Source organism: Doryrhamphus excisus, linkage group LG21 (genome assembly GCF_037039965.1).
Source record: "Doryrhamphus excisus strain RoL-2023G ecotype Guam linkage group LG21, RoL_Dexc_Guam_v1.1, whole genome shotgun sequence".
In the NCBI taxonomy this organism is placed as follows: domain Eukaryota; kingdom Metazoa; phylum Chordata; class Actinopteri; order Syngnathiformes; family Syngnathidae; genus Doryrhamphus; species Doryrhamphus excisus.
This window is the reverse complement of record NC_136377.1, coordinates 10,451,062-10,474,296: the sequence shown is the minus strand read 5'-3', so window position 1 is coordinate 10,474,296 and position 23,235 is coordinate 10,451,062. Positions and strand designations below refer to the sequence as shown.

Genomic DNA, 23,235 nt, shown 5'->3' with positions numbered 1-23,235 from the left:
GGCCACTCCAAATTGTCCATAGGTATGAATGTGAGTGTGAATGGTTGTTTGTCTATATGTGCCCTGTGATTGGCTGGCGACCAGTCTAGGGCGTACCCCGCCTCTCGCCCCAAGACAGCTGGGATAGGCTCCGGCACCCCTCACAACCCTCATGAGGATAAGCGGGTAAATGTTGTAGCCGTATCCATGGATAGATTACGGAAATTACCAGCTTGGAATGCCATTCTCAATGAGATACATCAAATTTAAATGCAACACTTTTGCTCCTGTTTTTCATGAGCTGAACTCAGAGATGTAAAACCTTTTCTATGTACACATAAGGCCTGTTTCTCTCAAATATTATTATTTATTATTTATTATTTATTATTTATTATTTATTATTTATTATTTATTATTTATTATTTATTATTTATTATTTATTATAATAATAATTATTATTAGTTATAATAATAATAATAATAATAATTATTATTATTATTATTATTATTATTATTATTATTATTATTATTATTATTATTATTATTATTTATAATAATAATTATTATTATTATTGTTATTATAAATAATAAATAATAAATAATAAATATTTATAATAATAATATTTATTTATAATAATAATAATTATTATTATTATTATAAATAATAATAATAATAATAATAATTATTATTATTATTATTATTATTATTATTATTATTATTATTATTATTATTATTATTATTATTATTTATAATAATAATTATTATTATTATTGTTATTATAAATAATAAATAATAAATAATAAATATTTATAATAATAATATTTATTTATAATAATAATAATTATTATTATTATTATAAATAATAATAATAATAATAATTATTATTATTATTATTATTATTATTATTATTATTATTATTATTATTATTATTTATAATAATAATAAATAATAAATAATAAATAATAAATAATAAATAATAAATAATAAATAATAAATAATAAATAATAAATAATAAATAATAAATAATAATATTTGAGAGAAACAGGCCTTATGTGTACATAGAAAAGGTTTTACATCTCTGAGTTCAGCTCATGAAAAACAGGAGCAAAAGTGTTGCATTTAAATTTGATGTATCTCATTGAGAATGGCATTCCAAGCTGGTAATTTCCGTAATCTATCCACGGATACGGCTACAACATTTTATCTCACAGTAAAATGGAACACATTGGTAATGATTCTGCAACATTAATAAGGACTGAGGATAAGAAAGGCTACAATATAATGTTTAATCTCATATCATTGGGCAACGGACACAAAAGCACATTGTAGTGGAAGGATTTCCATCTTACTCACATTTTCCAACACTCCGTATCAACTGCTAAGACAACAAACTGTGCTTCTCATCATAGAACAGACGACCTATCTCTCGTCTCAGATGATTTTTCTTACCAGAGAGGTTGGCGCTGAAGATCCTGGAGATCTCCTTCATCAACAGGAAGTCCAAGTATGGCAGTTTTCATGCATTAACGCTTGCATGCTTGGCATCATTGTGCTTTGGTGACCACACCAGCGCTACTGTCAGCTATAGGAGCGTGTAAACATCCAATATACAGGTTTATGAATACAACCATATATTGATTTGGCTATACCTTGCGTGTGTCATGCATGTATAGGCTATAATGTTGCACCAGGCAGAAGGTCACCTCTATCTACCGTATAATCATTTGGCAGATGTCCTGCATCACTTAGTTAGAGGAAGTTTTGATCACTCCTTCGTCAAACAAACCTGAGCTCAGAATCAGAATCACTACTATTTGATACCACAGAACACAATATCTCACATCTCAGATGATTATATTCTTAGATAGCGCTTGAGTTTATCTGATAATACAGTAAGCCTGCTAACTAGATATACTGTGTATATATCGTGTGTGCATTCGGCTCAGCACACAGTTTTGAGAGTCCAGCGCCAGCCACCAGGTGATGAGCGCCGCGCTCACAGCCAGTGGAGCACAAGCATCATGGGAAGTGTCATCAAGGTCAACAGCAGGCCGCTGCAGTTTTGTAATAGGACACTCCAAGCAGAACAAGGAAGGAGGAGCTCTGAAATGAGAAGGGAGGAATTCAAATTGGACGTGAACGTCAGAGGTGAATGCAAACTTACTTTTCTCCACCACTGAGGTTTTGGTTGCAGTTGCTGAGTCGCCCTGTTTGATGTTGCATGTGAAGTTGGACTTGCCATTTGGCAGGTTTTTAAACAACAGGCGGCAGATGTTGCCCGGGAAAAGACGGGCTTTGGCTCGGTTCTTGAAGGGGGCATGCTGCTCCTCCTCAGGGTTGGTGGTGTCCAGGAGTCTTTCACCTTGCGTGTACTTGCAAAAGGCTTCCGGTGACTCAGCGGGAAGAGAATATTTGCAATCAAGCCGGACGTGGTGCTCATCTATTGAGCAGTAGGATAACTGAATCACCCTCTGAGCTGACGCAAAACCTACATGCAGGAACATATTGATATCAACCTCATTAAAATCACACTTTTAGATAAAAACACAAACGTTGATTGACCTTACCAAGAAGACAAATTGCGGCAAGGAGGAACATTGTCCCAACTTTCCTGGGAATAAAGAATGACATCAGTATTGAGTTTCCTCACAAATTATGCTGACCGTGCTCCTGCACCGTGCAAGGTTGGATTTCAATTCAGAATTCAGTGAGTACAGTACAGTACAGTACAGTACAGTACAGCCTGACTTTTCATGCTGTGCAGTGAAGAGCTAGAAAGTTCACTGGAGGGCTGCCAGCATTGATGCATTCCTCTTCCCAACCACACCTACAAATGCTGATTATTTGCCAATTTATAAGTCATCACATAGGCTCCGAAATCATCACTACATGTATCTGTTGGTTTGCAAGTTTCCTGCTTTGTAATATAAAACATATTTGCTTGAAGCCTGAAAGCATTGAAAATACAGTATTTGATTCAGATAAATCATTTCCATTTTTAAAAAATGACAGCACAGATTTACACTGTGCATTTTGCAGCATAAATTACCCTATGTAAAATTCTGCAAGCAATAGCGTATGAATCATCCTCACCTTGTCTGATGCAGTTTTACTGCTCTCCTCAGCGCTCTGCAGTGATGCCAGGGGTTGTTACAGTAGAGGTCGGCTACGAGAAGAAACACAGGAGAGAGTGAGGGAGGGGGACAGTGAGGGAGGGGGAGAAAAGGCTGCTCCAGTCAAGTTCGGAGACATTTTCAACATTACATTTCTATTGATTTTTTTTTTTTCTTCCACACCATATTTTACTAGGGGACAGTTTGATTAGCTGCCACAATTCATTGGCTATACTGTGTACTGTTTACTATCGCTAAAACCATAAATGGCCATAAATATATTATATTGAATAACTTTTAAAATGTTCTAGTGGACGTTTGTTCATGATCCACTGCTATACTGTATGTCACTTGTATTATGAAAGTGATGCTGTTATTGAACGATGGATGTGTGGTACACATGGTTTAGAAGCATTGACAATACTGTGTACTTTAAAGCATCATTATTACATTACATTACATAGAAATGCTGATAAATTCTGTATTTGAGACAAGTTTTACCCCCAAAAATGAGAATAAATTGAGAATACATGACAACATATCATAGCAATCCCCAGATATCATAATATGTGAGCAAGATATGGTGATGTCAGAACAATCAGATTGAATGTTAAGTCATTTAAGTAGCAGTAAGTAACAGTAATGCTGTCATGTGCGTTTAACACCGTTCAGCATTTTTTATTTGGTGCAGAATAACATTAGTGTGGAAGCTTGACTCAGCAATGAATAGCGCCACTCAACAAAATGATCTCCTGAACGTTCTCATGATCTGATTAACTCCAATAATGTTCATTAAAGTAACATTAGCATGGGTACGGCTAACTTTATTCCCCTATTTATTCATGCATATTTAAATATAGATTTTTAAAGCTTCTGCGTTAAGTTAATAGATTTTTTTTACCTACTGCTGAGATAAAACATTAAGGACAGATACCCTTAATGCTAAGCTCACTGTATCCTCATGTAGAACATCCTGTGCACACTGCTCATCCATCTTTCCAAGGACGTTTCCTGAACACCTCCCTTGCCAAAGTAGTCCCAGAGGACGCTGGCAGCAGCGTTGCAGCCTCTCAAAGACACAAACTCCTAGCAGCTAATTAAAGCAGCTCTGGACTGTAATGTGGTGTTATTGCTGTCACTCCTATCAGAATCAGAGAAGGGAGGTCTGACAAATCCTCACCAAAATTTGATTTATTTTGGCATAGTCAATTACTGGAAATTCTGTAGCTTTGTCATTTTGTTCCTCTAAGGAACATAGAATGTCAAACTCAAGCCCGGGGGCCAAATCCGGCCCGTGCTTATCAAAGAAAGTGATTTATCTGCGAAATTGAGCAACTCCTCCAGTAAAACTCTTTCTTTGGTATTTTAATGAAAAAACTGGAAACAATTTTGTGTATGGGCTGCACGGTGAATGAGTGGTTAGCGTCCAGGCCACACAGCTAGAAGACCCGGGTTCGATTCAGGTGTAGAATTTGCATGTTATCCCCATGCGTGGGTTTTTCTCCAGGTACTCCGGTTTCCTCCCACATTCCAAAAACATGCTAGGTTAATTGGCGACTCCAAATTGTCCATAGGTATGAATGTGAGTGTGAATGGTTGTTTGTCTATATGTGCCCTGTGATTGGCTGGCGAAGACAGCTGGGATAGGCTCCAGCACACCCGCGACCCTTGTGAGGTTAAACCGTATAGAAAATGAATGAATGAATCCTGGCAAGATCAAGCTTCTCACCTTTTTTTTATCAAATTGCGCTGGCAACTTTCTTTGGCCCCATGGTGGGTTATTCAGTGGCTTATTGGGTTATTCATTCACTCACATAAAAGAGTGGCTTTGTTTTGGGCAGTTGAGTTCAAGGAACAGTACAGTCATGAAACCGGACTACTTTCTTAAGTACAATATTGTATGAAAGTACAAGTATGAAGTATGACCATTGTAGAAAAATATTTTAAAACTGAGTCATACGTACTGACATCAACTTAAAAAAAAAAAGTGAACTTGGAAAGTGAACGGCTTGGTTTACCAATAATTTGTCCATACGAGAATAAATTGCATAATGAGTATTAGATGACGTATTGCTGAATATATTCTTACTAGTTACACCAGATGTCAGTATAATATAACTTGTTTACCAGACACTGTGCTTCCTCCTTTTGTCCAGCAGGTGATGCTCATGTAGAACTGCGGCATGCTCCAGCAGAGATACAGTACATACAGTGCGTACATTACAATACATTTCTGTATTTTAGAAGGGGGTAGGGCAATTTGCAGGACCCATACAAACATGTTGTTAGGCCTATCGTCATTTATGATGACTATTTTTAATAGGCATAAGTTATGTGGCTTAACTAATGTGCGTGCTGAGCGTGTGTGTGCGTATGTGTGTGCGAGTGTGCTTGAGTGCAGACATCCTGCTCGGAAGCAGCGTTTGATTGTCGGGACAAGCAGGTAGGACTGTCCGGCTGTGCGATAAGATATGATGAAAATATGAAAAATAATGTGATTTTATTGGGCTGCAAAGTGCATGGGGATGCAGTGCTTTCAGACTGCGCAGTGAGGGAATAGAGATGGCTGTTTGCTGCAGTGCAAAGTCACTGCATTGGGCGTCGTCACAGCTGCAGCCTGCAATGTCCTGCTACAGTATTTTGGTGCTAGCCGTCGATACAGTATGCAAATATAATGGCATGTACACATGTTGCTTATTATGTTGTGTTGTGTAGTATTCGCCCATGCATACATAACTTTCTCATGATGTCCCATGTTGTACTTTTTGCCAGGTAGGTGAAAACATCCTGTAAAGGTTATTGGTCTTGATCTGGACCACACAGACACACAAATGGCGCCTCACCTCTTCAGCGCTGCCTGCCTTCTCTTTGCAAGGATCACAATAACACAACAAAGTACTCATAGTAAGTGGTTTTATTCTGTCATTGTCATCTCAAAGTTGTCTCATTGTGTGGATTGTTGGCCATAAAATGCATAACATTCCTCTCGCTCAATGACAGCTGGGATAGGCTCCAGCATATCCTTGACCCTAGTGAGGATAAGCAGCTTAGGAAATAGCATCTTCTGTTTAAACTCACCCCGTTTTTCATGTGAGCAAAACTATTGGAACGTGTGTTTTGTTACCCGTGTGCAATTGTATCATTTAGATCATTTAGTCGTTAAATGGCACTAAATGTCAACTCTCTGATTTATAGTGGGTATATGTTTTGCCTGTATAGATTGCATTACAGGTGAAAACAACATGAAAACGCAGACAGCTGTTTACGGGTGGAGAAACAAGCAATTATGCATCCCTTTTCTGTGCATTCTAGCGCAAAAAAATAGTTAATATGAGCTAGCTAATAACGGACGACATGGGGAATACGTATTTTGACAGTAAATCCCTCACTAAAAAGGCCCCCCAAAAAGCCAACAGTGTTCCATTTACATAACATACTTGTATATTTACCAAGCTATAGCGATATTATTGTAGCAGCAATAAGAGAAGCTATATTCATCTCGCTAGCCGTTCGTGTCAGTAGCCACGTTTACATGAGGAGTTTCGAATGACCTTTCCAAAAGCAATGGTATCCATGGAAAGGAATATTCCAATCGCGCGTCTACATGCGCCGCTATAATCAACCAGAATAGTCAATGGGGCATGCCCAGTAAAGCGTAAACACCAATATCATGTGATACCGACTTCCTCCAGTTTTTCTTTCACTTGTTGGAATAACTCCGTATTGCCAGTTTTTCCTTCATCCAGTCTTGAAATTTAGTTTGAATCAAAAACAAACTTTCCGCAGCAGTCCAGTGCCGATTGCTGGCCTCCATTTTTTTTAAATCAAAGAACGTCTCGAGCTGCGTGTTACGTCATATCTCAGCATTCGCTGAAAGAACGCACCCGGAACAGGAAAAGATAAAGTTCAATCTCGCTAATATTTTATAATTAAGCTCGGCACATGTTTTATATAGATATGTATTTTCTTTTTTAATAAAACTGGACTTGTGAATGGCGTATAGAAGGGTTTAGATTCTGTTCCACAGATGGCGCTAATGCACACGAAAGCTGCTTGCCAACCGCCAATAAACAACAGAAGAAGAAAAACACCACAAAGAAGAACGCAGTCTGACAACTTTCCGTTTGAGCGGGTACAAGATACCTTAATCGGATTGGGGGAAGGAATATTCTACACCTGGGAATCCGATTATATATTCATTCAGATTGGCACTTTTCTTTCGGAATGAGGTGTATACAAGGGTTAGATTCTTTCCGTTTGAGCAAATAACCCGAGAATTGGAATATTTGGGTCCATGTATACGTGGCTAGTGTCACTCACCGACGGAAGAGTGGATACCTTGCTCTCAATTTTGCTACGAAGATTTTTTGCTGTCAGTGTTTTTTTTTTACCTGAGGACTGTAGTACACATCGTGTGCTGGAAGACACAGCCATCCCAACAAAAAGCAACAGATAAAAAGGCTCTGTGAAAAACACAAACAGGGAAGTACTGGCCAAACTTCTAGGTGACAACTAGGCGGTGCTGGGCTTATGAACCCACCTGATTGAGATGGCAAACAGCTGCACACAGTTCCACTAGGGTGAAGCAGCTGTACACTACACCCGAGAGGAAACACAAAACCGGAAAGACTACACATGTTGAGAGGAGTCATCTGACAGGGTGTAAGATAAGAGAATGAAATAGCAAAATTCAACTACTGCTCTGTCAGTCCCCGGTGGAGTAATGGTACAGCTGCTACCTTTAAGGGCACAGGGTGGGATTTGGACCCAGCCACAGTTTTATATTCTGTTAATTTGCCCAAAAAAATATTTATAATTGTCACTCTTGTACTGTATGTACTATTACCGATGCATAGTACTTTAGTAAAGGTTTATTCATGTGCATTCATTACACAACTATAGTATATTACTACCTACTGTGTTTCTGACAAATACACTGCATGCTGGCCCCAAACTTCAACCCTATAAGTCGGATTGACTTGAAATTTCTCATACAGCTCCAGAAAACACTCATTGCAACTTGAGGGTGTTTAGCTGAATCACTATGAAATTTGGTACACAGCTTTAGGGGACTGGTGAGCACAAGACTGTTTGAAAAACATGGCCGTCAAAACCTCTTTGCAGAGCACAGGGTGTGGCTTAGCAACCGATGCCAGACGTTATTGACCATCTGTGGAATTATTCCACAACAAGGATTTTGTATTCTGTGATTGGCTGGTGACCAGTCCAGGGTGTAACCGCCTCTCGCCCGAAGTCAGCTGGGATAGGCTCCAGCACCCCCGCGACCCTAGTGAGGATAAGCGGTATAGAAAATGGATGGATTTTTGTATTACATGTATGCTAACATGTCTTCCAAAGCCTTTCTCCCGTCCCCCCCTACAACGGCCACAGGACACGAGTCGGGCTGTGTGCGGCTGATTGTGACATGTGACAAAGACGCTGCTGTGCTACATCGAAAAAACAAGATTCAAGCCTTTAATTGCTCAATATTCGATTCCGCAAAAGACTGTTTGGGATCTTTGTCCTGCTGGAAAATTACTACATTCCTCGAGACTGCTGTGTCATTTTTCATGTTCAATTTGAAAATAACAAAGATGCAAAATGAATGTGATTCTCTTTTTGTCTCTATCTCTTCTAGTGAGCGCATTGTACACATTCCTGTTCACTCCACGCGGGCCTCAGATGTTTCCATGTCTGACGTACTTGGAGAGGAACGTCAGGGTGGACTGTGAGTTCCCCGCAACCAATGAGATCCCGGGCCCCTACTGTGAGTATCGGCAGGACAGCAGGCTGGTGGGCAGCACCTACCCCAACGCCGTCACCTATGTGTCCATCGAGGACCGCAGGAGGAGCAACGTCAGCCTGGTCGCCCCGAATCTTTGCCGCCTCACTTGGGCTCCGTTGTCTGATGAGAAACCTTACACGTACACGTGCAGAGTATACCAAGGCACCAGTTGGAAGGAGAACAGCATGGCCGTGCATCACCGTGAGTCACCTGTGATTCAAAACATGCACTCATACTTACACTTCAATACACTTTGTACAGGTGGTCCTCGGGTTACGTATGAGTACTGTTCCGAAGTTCAGTTTTGGTGCAAGTCTGCACCAAATACTTAATCTTATACTTCAATTAACTCTTAAGTCACTCACACTGTACACAGAATACATAATACATATAAGGTTCAGTAATACAACACTAAATATCAGAATGAAATGGAGTAGGGGGCTGCACGGCGACCGAGTGGTTGGCGCACAGGCCACACAGCTAGCAGACTCGAGTTCGATTCCACCCTCAGCTATCTCTGTGTGGAGTTTGCATGTTCTCCCCGTGCATGCGTGGGTTTTCTCCGGGTACTCCGGTTTCCTCCCACATTCCAAAAACATGCTAGGTTAATTGGTGACTCCAAATTGTCCATAGGTATGAATGTGAGTGTGAATGGTTGTTTGTCTATATGTGCCCTGTGATTGGCTGGCCACCAGTCCAGGGTGTACCCCGCCTCCCACTCAAAGACAGCTGTGATAGGCTCCAGCACCCCCATGACTCTCGTGAGGATAAGTGGTAGAAAATGAATTGAAAAACATTCCTTGCGGCGGCACGGCGGCCCAGTGGTTAGCGCGCAGACCTCACAGCTTGGAAACCAGGGTTCAATTCCACCCTCGGCCATCTCTGTGTGGAGTTTGCATGTTCTCCCCGTGGATGCGTGGGTTTTCTCCGGGTACTCCGGTTTCCTCCCACATTCCAAAAACATGCTAGGTTAATTGGTGACTCCAAATTGTCCATAGGTATGAATGTGAGTGTGAATGGTTGTTTGTCTATATGTGCCCTGTGATTGGCTGGCGACCAGTCCGGGGTGTACCCGAAGACAGCCCCCGCGACCCTCGTGAGGAAAAAGCGGTAGAAAATGAATGAATGAATGAACATTCCTTGCTTTCATTCACGTTGTCTTGCAACACTTGGGGGTTTTCTTCACTGGCCATGTTTCATCCATCCATCCATTTTCTATACCGCTTATTCTCACAAGGGTATTCTCACTGGGAGCCTATCCCAGCTGTCTTCAGGCAAGAGGCGGGGTACACCCTGGACTGGTGGCCAGCCAATCACAGGGCACATATAGACAAACAACCATTCACACTCACATTCATACCTATGGACATGCATGACCATGTTAGCCTGAACATGTTAGTCACCTTTTGCTGTCCTTACAGGGATTCTTCCAATCTGCTCTGCAATCAGCGTGATGTGTCAGTCAGCCCTGCTGCTTTTGTCACTGGTGATGTCACTACCTGTGGCAGTGGGTCTTCTGAGTCTGTGAGCTCCTCTTCACGACACAAACGTGGACCTTTTGAAATGTGGTTTGTGGCTCGCTTTGGTGGTCAGCTGCCCAGTTGAGATGATGGTGATTTAGAATATTTGAAAACACATCACAGGGGCCTTCTATAAGCACCTTTTCCTGTTCACCCTCATCGGACAAAAATCATGTGGGAAGAGAATTACTGCATTATTATTTTTAAGTGATATTTTAAAATACCATATAATTTTGACCAATTAGTTTTAAAAGATAGCAATCTCAGTGTATCATCTTTGTTGCACTTTATGGACACATTATTAGGTACACCTGCCCAATTCAATGCTATCAAGCACAAATTCATGGTACATGTTATCAAATATTAGAAACAGCTCTCAGTATGATGCCACTTCAATAATAAACATATTGTCAAATGAATACTTCTCAGATGGTACGCGTTATGTTTGTAAAAGGTAATGGCATTATATTGTGCGGGTCTACTTAAGTGTCTCAGCATCACCCGTTTTTATTAGCTTCCTGTTACTTTTAAATATGTACTCATACAGTCGCATCTCTTAAAATATATACTGAATGTTTAAGCTTGTTCATATTAGTCATATTGTACCACTACTGTTTATTAAGTAATAGCACGTGAACTTCAATAAGCCACAAATAAAGATGCTCGATACTGGCATTCTTCCTGATATCTGATATACTGATATTGTCAAGCACTTCTTTACCTATATACCAATATCAACCAATACCCACATTGCCCTCAAACTAATGTTGTGTAATGGCAACTGTCATTACAGTCATGGTGCTGGATTCATTTCATAAACGTGCACATAAAAGTGCTATATTTATTGTAAACATTTTGTCTCAACAAATGAGTCATGAGTAATAGTCAACAGAAATAACACTCTCAACAGCAACAACACAATTTTGAAAGCTGCACATTTGTACGTGGCACAAACATCTGTATAAGAACAATGTAAAGTGCAAAGTATGAAACTCTGGACTAATACTGTAAACCTCGGATATATCGGATTCAATTGTTCCCACTGGTTTTGTCCGATATAATCGGATTTTATCCGTTATAAAAAGGTACTTCCTTGACTATGTTTCCAATGTACCTGGACTGGGCAATGAAAAGAGACGTAAGGTAATGAGAATTTAACTTTATTGGACTCTGAGCATAACAAATTGTTAATTAAGCTAGGCCCTGTTACGCCCGTCAGGCCTTCGTTATTTCCAATAGTGAGGTTAAGATCTCATTCACTGCTGTGCTAGTATTATTGACGTCACTCACTTTTATATTTGTCCTAAATCTGGAGCCAGGAGAAAGACACGATGCGGCCATCCGATATATGCGAGGGAAATTTGAACGGGACTGGAGATTTTGTCCGAAATAGGTGAAATCCGTTCTAAAAAATCCGATATATGCAATGAATTTTTATTGGAAATGCATTACAGAAAAATCGGTTCTTTTTTATCTGTCCGTTGTGAGCGAATTTCCGATATATCCAAGTCCGATATATCCGAGGTTGCAATTCAGTGTCCAGTCCTTTTTTTTTATAAGTTCCGCCGGTGGATTCTTATCATTATTTTGCTACATAGCTCTGTGTGTGACTCCTAGTGATTCTTGATTAGAAGCATTAAAGGAAGACACCTAACCCCCCCCCATCATCGCATAACCAGTGCTTTCAAATTGTTGCAAATTTACAATCCGAAAACAAAACTTGGAAATAATTCCAGACTACAGACATATTGAGGTCTCACATGTGCATTGATATCAATATACAATATAATATTATAATAATTATAATAATTTTTTCTGCAGAATTGTGTAGCAGCTAACATTTGACACACATGGCATGCATTATGTCTAACAGGTTTTTGTATGCTGTTATAAATATAATTTGATTCTATGCTGTCAGTATTATTTTTCACTTTTGACCACTGCTTCATCAAATAAAAAACATTAAATCACCAAAAGTGTACTCAATGCTATGACAAAACTATAGCAATAAAAGGTGTATACGCTCACGGAAAAGCTTCTTGTTTTTTCTGTACACACGATGCAGGATTAGGGCCACATTAAAAATTGGATTTTGAGAATAAAGTCGTAATACTACGCATCATTTGTGTCAGAGGGAAAATAGAGCATACAGGTAGGTCTTCAGGAAAGAAGGAAACTTTCCTCTTGCTTCGGGCAAGCTTTTATTTAGAACGTTGCAGCAAAACAAAGTAACAGAGCAGGAAGCTGTTGCTTGCTAGTTTCAAACCATTGAAATTCTTTCATAATAAATAGACGTATAAGTGTAATAAGGACTGATAACTTCCTTGACCATTTGAAATCTCTAAAATAGACGTGAATCAGTTAATTCCACCCAACATAAGCTGATCCACCAGCTTCTCATCCAACTTGGGTGCAAACAACGGTATATGTACAGTACAAAATTTAAAACCGTTTTAAATAAAGGTGCCAGATTCAGACCAACATTAAAAATAACTATACGCTAGCAAAAACGTCAGCACTTTAACTATTACACCCTTTCTGTACAAAATAACAGCTTAAAGAGACACAAGACAGTCAAAAGTAATTATTTTTACTTCAGCAAAGCATGCTGGGAAATGTATAATCTGCCCATTCCACAACTCAAACTCGTGTTGATATAAAATACTGTAGCCTTTGCACGGGTGTTGAACAAAATGTAAATTTCCCCCACTCGGTGGAACAAAAAAAAAACACTCATCTATACGAATGAAGTAAAAAAATGTCCACATAAAGACACTTTCATCAGCTATCATGCGCATTTTAAGCAGAAAACGCAACCCCAGGGTGTATTATATTGGTATGTTCCGATCCTGGCACTGCACACAGGGAACCGCGATTAAAAGTGTGTATGCTTGTTACTTACCCATTTGTCAGTGCTAATGAGACATTTTCTCAAAATCTGACCATATACTTCTATTTTTTCAACCTGGATTAGTTGGACGTGTGTGACACAGGCCAGTCGTCGGGCCCCCAATACATAAAGGACAAACACCAGGTGTGGATAATGGATAGTTGCAGGATGGCAAAGCTAAATCTGCTACCAATAATAACAAAGGGTTGTAAGGCAGCAAAATCACCAGAAGGTAAAACACACAAAGAAGGCACAATGCAAGAGCGTGATTGAGCAGGGAGCGAGCAAATTCCGCCCCCCAAAAAACAATCTGGCAGCCAGTGAGTCTCACAGCATTGCTTATGAAGGTCTGATGATTGCACTCAGGTGGCACAGGTGGTTCCACAGAACCAGCAGTGCACTGCAAAAAACAACAGACAGGTGGCAGCAGAGCAACAGCAGCAGAACATGGACAGGATGTCCTGTCATGCAGGCAACCTCACTGTGCACCGATGATTGGTTAAAAGACAGGAAGGTTTTAAGGTGTTGAAACACAGAAATCACAGGACTGGTAATCCCTCGTTTATCACGGCCAATTAGTTCCAAACCTGTGATAAGTATTTTTTTATTTACAAATTATATATTTTTGTAGTTATGGCACAGAAACCTGTCTATGACCTTCAAAATTGGTTTTAAACATTATTAGAGCCCTCTACACATGAAATAACACCCCTATAGTTTTTTCCACTCAATATAGCAGACATAATAACAGAGAAAATAAGCCAAAAAAACAAAACTTTGGCGGCTACATAAAATAATGTGGGGGGCCAGTTCTGGCCCCTGGGCCTTGAGTTTGACATCAGTGATGTAAATGCCCTGTATGTGCTGCTTTGCAGTTAAATGTCTCCCACTGTGGGATTAATTGTGTGTGAATTTACCATGGCTTGTAACACATGACCCCACATGTTACAAAGCTTTAGAGGCCCCATATTCACATTTTTAACCTATTTTATGTCCAGAGGTGCTTTTCCGCAGAGATTCTGCTTCTGCTACAATAAGTATTTGTTATGCATATTTAATTGATCAAATAGCAGGACCAAGTTATTTTCAAATACCAAGTCAAAGACAAAAGAAGAACCTCCTTGTTCATAAACTGGTATTTCTTCATCTTCATATTATTATTGCACTACATTAAAACAGACAAATGAAAGTAGTTTTTACATGTTTTATGATATATTTCTGGCATCTAAAAGTATCTACTGAGATACTAACGGCTATAATTGTAAAAGAAATCATGCAATATACACTGACCATATTCTGAATAAAAAATGTCACATAAAACAAAACAAAAATAACACAAATATGTAAGGAATAAAATATGTACATAAAAAGTAAATAAAAATAATAAAAGGGGGAAATATCCCTCAAGGCTTAAGAGGTAACATTATTTTGAGGTATTGAATGTTCATAGATTTACTGGTATAGTTTGAACTGAGATACGTAAACAACCATTTGTAACACAATCTTACATTTCTGTATAATCATAACAAACTAATTTAAATATCCATAAAAACTAGTCAAGAATAGAATATATACAGCTTGAGTGCATATTGTAAGCACAGTGATTTGGCATTTTATTTAAAATATTAACATTGAAACTATATAACAAATTTAGCTGCAGTAAAATAACAAAAGTCCAAAGTCCAACATAAAATAACTCCAGTGCAGTGTTTCTTCAGCATCTTGCTTGGAACCCCCCCCCCCAAACAACAAAAAGCAACTACTTTAAGTGCAGAAATAATATACAGCGCCGTTGAAGAGAAAAGGTCAAACAGAATCAATAAAAACAAATAAATATGATACAGTTTGTAAATAATGGCTTATTTTAGGACACAAATATAGTTCATATTTAATATCTATTGAGGAGAATACAGCAAATACTATGGGATAAAAACCCTGCGGATTTCTTCCTAGCAAGTGAAGAGATCTGACACACTCACTGCTGGATCATGAACTCCAAATATACAACCATTCCACCATGTGTAAAACATATTATAGGAATGATTGTATGTTTACTTTATTATAACCAGACACGATAATCCTTCTTATTTACTGAATATGGGTACAGTACAGCCCAAAAGTCAGCTGGGATAGGCTCCAGCATACCTGCGACCGTAGTGAGGATAAGCGGCATAGAAAGTGGATGGATGGATTTAGCAAAAAAAAGCTAAAAATAACAAATTTTGGTCTATTTCTTTCTGCTGATAATGATATCGGTGCCCGAGTGATGATGTCATGCTGTTGGAAGAATTGTACATAAAGTTATTCTATTCTTACTATATTCTTATGACCTATTTTTACTATATTCTTATGACCTATTTTTCTTATGACCTACAAACATTTCATATCACTCACATAACAAAGTAAGATTAACGCTGTACATGTGTTTCATGTCACTCACATAGCAATGTAAGATTAAGACTGTGACGCCTGCACTTGTGGTGTACATCATGATTAAGGGAAAACAGAACATGACAGAACATTCCTCAGCAGATAGTTTTATCACCCTCAGGGGGCATAGGCACGGGTCAGAAGTAGATGTGACCTCAAAGAATATGTGTGTGTGTCCCCAGAGGATCACATGCCAAGGATGAGATACCCACACACTATGGATAACATGTTGTACGAAAGAACCGGTTTCAACTGGAATAATTAAACCCCCCTTCCCTCAGCAGTTGAAACCTCATTGTAACTAGGGCGTTCCTAACTGAATAAAATGCGAGGAGAAAGGTGACTGTCTAAGAGTTGGTAGGAGGATTGTAACTGTGCAGTCTCCATCACCTCTCCTTGCAAGTAAAAAGAAACTCATCTCTCTGTGTCTCTCTTTGTACAGGCAGTGTTTTTTACAAGCGTCAGGGATTTTAAACCTGACACATGTGGTCTGGAATTATTTCATGCTTTGCACTATACTTTGTTCTACTGATGCTTGTGCCACATGGAAATTTCCAAAATATGAATATCATTTGTGAATTTATTAAGACTAACCTGTCTTACTTGTTGGTAGTAAGAGAAGATGTTATTTTACTTATATTAATTGGTCATAAATCTTCAAAATAATTATGGCACTTTTTCTATACTTTTTCTTAAATTGCACACACACACACACACACACAGGGTGAGATCCACCACCTTAGCCTGACACCCAGCTGTGAGTGGTCGTCTTCACCCTCTGTGGGAACACTTGAGCCCCAGCTGCTGGATCGAAATTAAAATCCAACGACCCGCCATCCATGAGTGTGTCATGGAGGACAGACTCCACGTCACATTCAAACCTCTCAATGGACATATTGTCCAGGTCACTGGGCAGCCGCTCCTGATGATGTGCATGCGGGTGAAATTCCCTGTAGCCGTTGTTGCTGCTGCTGCTGCTGCGGTAGGTCGCTGTGACATCGTTAGCCAGAACCGGGTGACCACGGGACAGTTGCAGGTGTGTCCTCAGGCTCGTCATTTGAGGAGGGGCCCCTGAGAGACGAGTCAAATTGGTCAAGGGGATCATGTTACTGCTATTCAGGTCTCGTGAGGTTGGAGGACGGATGGATCATTTTTGCGCCATTATGACCTACTGGTTGGCTCTGGCTCTCATAGGTGGGCACTGGACAACGGCCCCTCCCGACATGAGACACAAGCGAATCCTTGAAGGGAATCATGTTTCTTCTGGTGTCTGCATCTGAGGTCAGGAGCTCTTTAAGGAGGCCAGCGGGGCACATATATTGGTTCTCACAGGACATGGAGTTCATCCGAGCCGGGCCATAAACGCATTTTCCATAGTCCTGCTGTGGCTGGGGGGAGTTATAGGGACCGCTCTGAAGCATGGCGCCATTAGGAGAGCAAGAGTCAGAACCCATCGGGGGGTTCTTCGGAAACAGCATGTTCAAGTTATCCGCCAGGCTCTCCATGACAATCTCCGAGCCCCCCATGGATCCCGACACTTCAGACAGGCTGGGTAAAGGGGTGGTGGTCTTGCTACCCCCAGCGTACATCAGGTGACTGTCGGCTTCTGCCAGGTCATCCTGCTCAGAGGAGAAAGGTGAGCGGCGGCCGCTGAGGGTGCTAGCATCTGAACTGGTGCGTGTTCGGAAGGAGCCCCAGGCCTCCAAGTCCTCGTTGTTGTGGGAGCTTGGACTTCCCAGCCAGGTGGAGTACTGGGAACCGGGACCAGCTGGTTGTGGGGAAAAACAAAAACCTGAATTTAATCACAAATGAATCATATTATTTTATATTATAATAATATTATAATATAATTATAATATTATAATTATATTATATTATTATAATATTATATTATTATTATTATATTATTCCCAGCACTCATGCAGCCTTAGACCCTGATGCTAGCACCACCATGCTTGACTGTGGGCAAGCTATTTAGACAATAATGGCGTGTGGAGTCAGTTGACAGTAACTTTATACTGCTATACAAGCTGTACACGGACTACTCTAAAGTATACCTTGTGAAGATACACTGAACTTTACCTTTTTCTTTGTAGCTCGCCCTCGACTCTTGGCGAACTTACTGTTGTCGTCCATCGAAGCAGCTCTGCGTCGAGGTGACTTGCCGTTCTTCCCTCCGTCTGGATTGAGCATCCACCATGAGCTCTTCCCGGTTCCCTCGTTCTGAATGCGCACAAAGCGGCTGTGCAGTGAGAGGTTGTGTCTGATGGAATTCTACAAGAGTTCATCATTTGTGAGCCATCCAAGGATATCATATATCATATCATATTCATTTGGAGACAATCCCAGCTGAAGTCAACTATCAATTTTCACCAAAATTTTTTCACCCCATTTGTCATACATTGTCTTGGTTTTCTCCGGGTACTCCGGTTTCCTCCCACATTCCAAAAACATGCTAGGTTAATTGGCGACTCCAAATTGTCCATAGGTATGAATGTGAGTGTGAATGGTTGTTTGTCTATATGTGCCCTGTGATTGGCTGGCGACTAGTCCAGGGTGTACCCTGCCTCTCGCCTGAAGACAGCTGGGATAGGCTCCAGCATAACCCTGCAACCCTCGTGAGGATAAGCGGTATAGAAAATGAATGAATTAATAATTTGTCAGTTTGCCATTTGTACTGTATTGTTCCACAAAACTGTGCAAACAAGTGTTGCAACTGCTAAATAACTCACCATGGGGCCAAAGAACCTTGTGAGCTGTTTTTGCTCGTCAATCAAGTGAATCATTATGTTTATTGGTTTTGAAATATTTATTTAGCAGTTTTTGAAGATAAAACCACTAAAAGTGGGGGGGGTGGAGCTTATACCGGCTGTCTTCGGGCGAGAGGTGGGGTACACCCTGGACTGGTTGCCAGCCAATCACAGGGCACATATAGACAAACAACCATTCACACTCACATTCATACCTATGGACAATTTGGAGTCACCAATTAACCTAGCATGTTTTTGGAATGTGGGAGGAAACCGGAGTACCCGGAGTGCAAACTCCACACAGAGATGGCCGAGGGTGGAATTGAACCCAGGTCTCCTAGCTGTGAGGTCTGCGCGCTAACCACACGACCGCCGTGCAGCAGATGATGGCATGTTTTTCAAGTCTGATTCAACAGTGCTGCCGCTGGTTGTAACCAAGTTATGCAATCCAATTTTCATGAATTGAACATCCTGCTGTGACGCACTTTGACGTCCTATGGTACATTTTGGCTATTGTTACTAAAATTGTGTTTGATTAAAACTACAACAAACCTTGACATCCCAAAAATATTAACAAAAAAAACATTTGATTATAATTACAGTTTTTCCATGCCAATAACAATTCAAAAATCATCGAAAATAATGGATGGAGGCACCTTATTGTTGATGTGAACAAGATGTGGCAAGATCAAATTCAATAGTGCTTCTCATCTTCTTTACCACATTGCTGGCACATCCAACATTCTTTGGCCCCATGGGGGGTTATTTAGCAGTTGCAATCAATAAAAAAAATGTGAGGGCAGAGAGTCATAAAAACCTAGGGTGCTTTGTTTGGACACTCGATTATGTGGAACAATACAATACGTTTGTTGTGTGGAACATTTACAAAAACGCTGCAAAATATCGGGAAATAATTACCATAAATAATGAATCATACAAAAATAATATTTGACTCTAGCTTTTTTGCTTGGCAACTGCACCTCTCAGTAATTGCATCCAGTATCTGAGGGAATGGCAATATCTCGTTATTTATTATGACAGCCTTTCCCTTCTCTCTTCACAGGAGGTGATGATCGCATGTTTCCTGTGATCTCACTGCACTTTTATCTGCACATCTCCATCACACCCTCCCAGTGGTGGCAAAACTACTCCACCAAAGTGGAAAACAACACAGAGAAAATAAAAGAGAGTGATTTGGTCATAAGTAATAAATAATAAGCTCTCATATAGCGAGAGAGTGAGCATTTTGAAAGTGAGCTCATCCAAAACTTTTTGTAAGTAGTGATTCTACCCCTTGGCAAATATGTATAAAGCTAAATCCTCATGTAGTAGCTTCTCCTTAATGATACCATATGAGTCTAAAAAGGGAGCCAGAGGCCCCTCCTGTCATAACGCTTTCAGGCTTAGGAGTTTGGAGTTAGTGCATAGAAAACCTGTTGTCACGGTTGCGCTTGGCGGTGTTGCGATGCGACCCCAGGATGCAGAGATAGAAGCGAGTGGTGCAGGTAAAAGCTTAGCTTTTATTTCTTTTAAGTACGGAGAATGCAGCACTGGCATACGACACGTAGTAACAATGAACCAACAAACACTCGACGCACCTGGCTGAACTAAATACAAGAAACCAATTGGGAACAGGTGCGTGTAGGAGAAAGTGTAAAAGTGGCGAAACACAGGACAGACGAACACAGAAAGAACTACAAAATAAGAGCATGAAAACCGGAACTAAGGCAAACAACGTGAAACACAAAAACTGTCACACAGGAGGCGATGCAGATTGTGACACCTGTTTAACTTTGTAAATACGATTTCTACCATTATTAGAGCCCTCTAGACATGAAATAACACCCCTACATTCACCTTTACCCTCCTAATTTTTGTTTACACTACAGTACGCAAAGCAGGCTACGGGATCAGATGGCTGCCGCTCATAGCATATTTCAAGCTACCACATTAAGTGGTTAGCCTCCCGTTTACGTATCGTGAAGTTAAAGTGTTTCAAATGGAGTGGGAAGTAAGGCCAAAATATGAAGCCAAATCACACCGAATGTGAGGATAACTTTTTTTCACTCTTATGTTGGACATGCCATGGCTAACTCCATGCAGTGTAACATTACTGATGCATAGAAACAAGAATGCTACATTTCACTTGTCTTTCAATATTTTTACAATAATAGGCCATAGTCAAGCACGAAACAGTCATTTATTCATTCATTTTTTTTTCAAAACACAATGTAGAGATGGGTGATACTTTTTTTAAGTCACTTTTGCTTAAAAGGGGAACTTTTGTAACTATTTGTGTCTCCAGCGACGGAAGGTTCCAGCGAGTACAGCAACAGCGATCTGGACATGAGTCGGCGACGGTCGCGGCGCAGCCACAAGTCGCAGGTGAATTATGCTGCGACGTCCGAGTCCGAAGGCTCTCAGGCTGAAACCAACCGGGACAAAACGAAATCGAGACGCCTGGACAGCTCAGACAGCGATGGTAAGACTGCTGTGTTGTCATCTAGAAGTGGCATAGATACTCTGGACCTGTCTCTATTTCTAGCTGTTGCCAAATAACAGTCCTCAACTAAAAACATGGGCTCTTATAGTAGGGATGCTCTGATCAGGGTTCAAGGCTGAAGAATCGGTGGCAAATGGGAAGGGACGGCAGGGGTTTGGAGTTTTGTCAGAGACATTATTAGTATTATCATCATCATCATCATCATGCTTGTTGTGAAGTCACCTGCAATAAAAGCCTGTTGTTTCGCCCATCTAGTTTGGTGCTGGTTTCACCGAAAAATTACTGACATCCAGTGACCACTGCTGCTAATATGTATTTATTAATTTGTACTGTACAGACTGAACTTGAAAGTGTAAGCGGTGAAATAGAGCGAAATGGAGAGCTGTGAAACACACAAGCGTATTCATGAGTCTGCAACATGCTGATCCCGACGTTCATACATGTTGGCAGGTCTGCACGGCCCACCTGACGGGGGGACCTGAGCCACTACCACTACCATTTTGCGAGTGCCTCCCATATTTTGCCAGCTACTGTATTCAGAACAAACGTTTACTTTTAATTCAAAGCATTCCTGCAGCTGGTTGAGGAACAAAGGTGTCCGCCGTGAATTAATATGATGTAATAGCACCCTCTGCTGGTTGGTGCCAAGAACTGACATCCGCGTTGAGTGTCCACAGTTTCAAGACACATACACCATCACGTAAACGCATTTACACGTTTTACATAACGACTGGCACATTGTGAGATGTTTCCCGTTTCCTGTGTTGCAGCAAGCTTCTCCCAAGACTCTGAAGAAGGCTCCAGGGATCAGAGGGTGAAGAGAAGAGGCGACTCCTTTGAACTGCCATCTTGTTCTTGTGTTGTTTTTACATTGCAAAAGGGAGCAAAGACACTCCTTGATAAGGTTACAGTGTCTAGTCTGGACGTTTTATACACACATATTATATATATATATTATATATATATATAATGTATTTTTTGCATATCTAAATGTTGATTGGTTGTGGTGTCGCTAAGCAAATGTGTAAAGAGTTATTTTCTTTGTACAGTCACAGCCAAAAGGGTCACAGTTTTTATGAACTTTTTTTATTCTTTCTTTCTGGGTCTTCCCATGCACACTAGATACTTTTTTAAAGCCTTGAATGAAAAATATAGTTTGTGTTTAGTTATTTGTAATGTATAACGGATGGAGGCATTTTTAACCACGAGGCAATCCTTCCTATAGGATTGCATGAGTTCCTTTTTTTCCTTCCAAAAAACAGAACATGTTAGCATGTGACCTGCTGTCTAATTTTTAGACACTAAACTCAAAAGTGGGGGAAAGGGCAGGTGGTGACATTGGACCACAGAAGCTAAACAGACTGAAGTAGAAAAAAGTTGCATTTTAGTGGACGTTAGTGTGAATGTTGTTGCAAGAGCTGCATGGGAATATGAGTATATGGTGCCAATAAGCAGAATATTACCCCACTGCCCCCTTACCTCATGAATTTGGGAGAAATGGAGGGTAAAAATTCCCAATCCCCACACCTTGTACGGAACCTAGTCAACCGCTCTTGACCACTTTCTTGGTTAACTGTTACAGTATTTCTTATGATCTTGTACATTTGTCATAATAAAGGTGCTTGTAAGCCTCAGACAAACACGTTTAAGGTTATTTTTCCCTGACTTTGTCTCTCCTGCAACGTCCCTCTTTACCCTTGAGGCCCTGGAAAAAATACCGGACATTTTATACACTTGCATCAAAATGGTTCCCCATAAAAATGTACACAAGTCTTTGTCTAACACACACTAGTCTCTAATAGTAGTAGAACATATGAGCAATGAGAGGTTGTGTTTACAGGTAAGGTAAATGCAATATGTACGAGAAGTTTCAAGCGCCTCCTTGCACACACACACACACACACACACATACATATATACAGCGGGGAAAATAAGTATTGAACACGTCAACATTTCTCTCAAAAAACATATTTCTAATCAAGCTATTGACATGAAATTTTCACCAGATGTCGGCATCAACCCAAGTAATGCACACATACAAAGAATCCAAACATTTATGTTCATAAATTAAGTTATGTGTAATAAAGTGAAATGGCACAGGGAATAAGTATTGAACACATGAAGAAAAGGAGGGGTAAAAAGGTCTGGAAAACCAAGAAAGCAGCTGGAGTTTGTCAGTATTTAGAAGGTTAACCTGTCCCCTATTAGTGCAAAGTAATATCAGCTGGTTAGTCCTGATTAATGCCTTTTAAAAAGGTTTCTCAC

The 23,235-nt window shown here is 40.2% G+C and overlaps 2 protein-coding genes and 1 pseudogene across 4 annotated transcripts; 1 reads left to right on the top strand and 2 right to left on the bottom strand.

The window, feature by feature from the left end:
* Nucleotides 1-1,148: 1,148 nt before the first annotated feature.
* On the bottom strand, nt 1,149-4,095 carry thy1 (Thy-1 cell surface antigen). Of its 2 annotated transcripts, XM_078787675.1 has the most exons (5): nt 3,998-4,095; nt 3,073-3,145; nt 2,547-2,590; nt 2,144-2,467; nt 1,149-2,082 (listed from the first exon to the last, which is right to left on the bottom strand). In XM_078787675.1, the coding sequence occupies exons 1-5, from the start codon at nt 4,011-4,013 to the stop codon at nt 1,976-1,978; spliced, it is 564 nt and encodes a 187-aa protein (XP_078643801.1). In that variant the 5' UTR covers nt 4,014-4,095; the 3' UTR covers nt 1,149-1,975. The 2 variants fall into 2 exon arrangements, with proteins under 2 accessions (XP_078643801.1, XP_078643802.1); XM_078787676.1 differs by lacking the exon at nt 3,998-4,095 and having other exon boundaries at nt 1,153-2,082; nt 2,547-2,585; nt 3,073-3,146.
* Nucleotides 4,096-5,263: 1,168 nt separating this feature from the next.
* LOC131138443 (uncharacterized) lies at nt 5,264-11,918 on the top strand. 2 transcript variants are annotated; one of them, XM_058087358.2, is made up of 4 exons: nt 5,264-5,303; nt 5,865-5,996; nt 8,731-9,078; nt 10,299-11,918. In XM_058087358.2, exons 2-4 carry the CDS (start codon nt 5,924-5,926, stop codon nt 10,403-10,405), a joined length of 528 nt encoding a protein of 175 aa, XP_057943341.2. In that variant the 5' UTR covers nt 5,264-5,303; nt 5,865-5,923; the 3' UTR covers nt 10,406-11,918. The 2 variants fall into 2 exon arrangements, with proteins under 2 accessions (XP_057943341.2, XP_057943339.2); XM_058087356.2 differs by lacking the exon at nt 5,264-5,303 and adding an exon at nt 5,329-5,535.
* Nucleotides 11,919-16,373: 4,455 nt separating this feature from the next.
* Nucleotides 16,374-18,503, bottom strand: LOC144894598 (forkhead box protein O1-A pseudogene; annotated as a pseudogene).
* Between the last annotated feature and the right edge of the window lie 4,732 nt (nt 18,504-23,235).

Excerpts from the sequence above, each read along its gene's own strand:
- thy1 (XM_078787675.1), bottom strand. Across the intron at positions 2,591-3,072 it reads GTAAAACTGCATCAGACAAG|GAAAGTTGGGACAATGTTCC; the intron begins GTGAGGATGATT and ends CTTTATTCCCAG. Across the intron at positions 2,468-2,546 it reads TGCCGCAATTTGTCTTCTTG|GTTTTGCGTCAGCTCAGAGG; the intron begins GTAAGGTCAATC and ends TCCTGCATGTAG.
- LOC131138443 (XM_058087358.2), top strand. The coding sequence starts at position 5,924 with ATGGCGCCTCACCTCTTCAGCGCTGCCTGCCTTCTCTTTGCAAGGATC. Across the intron at positions 5,997-8,730 it reads AACACAACAAAGTACTCATA|TGAGCGCATTGTACACATTC; the intron begins GTAAGTGGTTTT and ends TATCTCTTCTAG. Across the intron at positions 9,079-10,298 it reads CAGCATGGCCGTGCATCACC|GGATTCTTCCAATCTGCTCT; the intron begins GTGAGTCACCTG and ends CTGTCCTTACAG.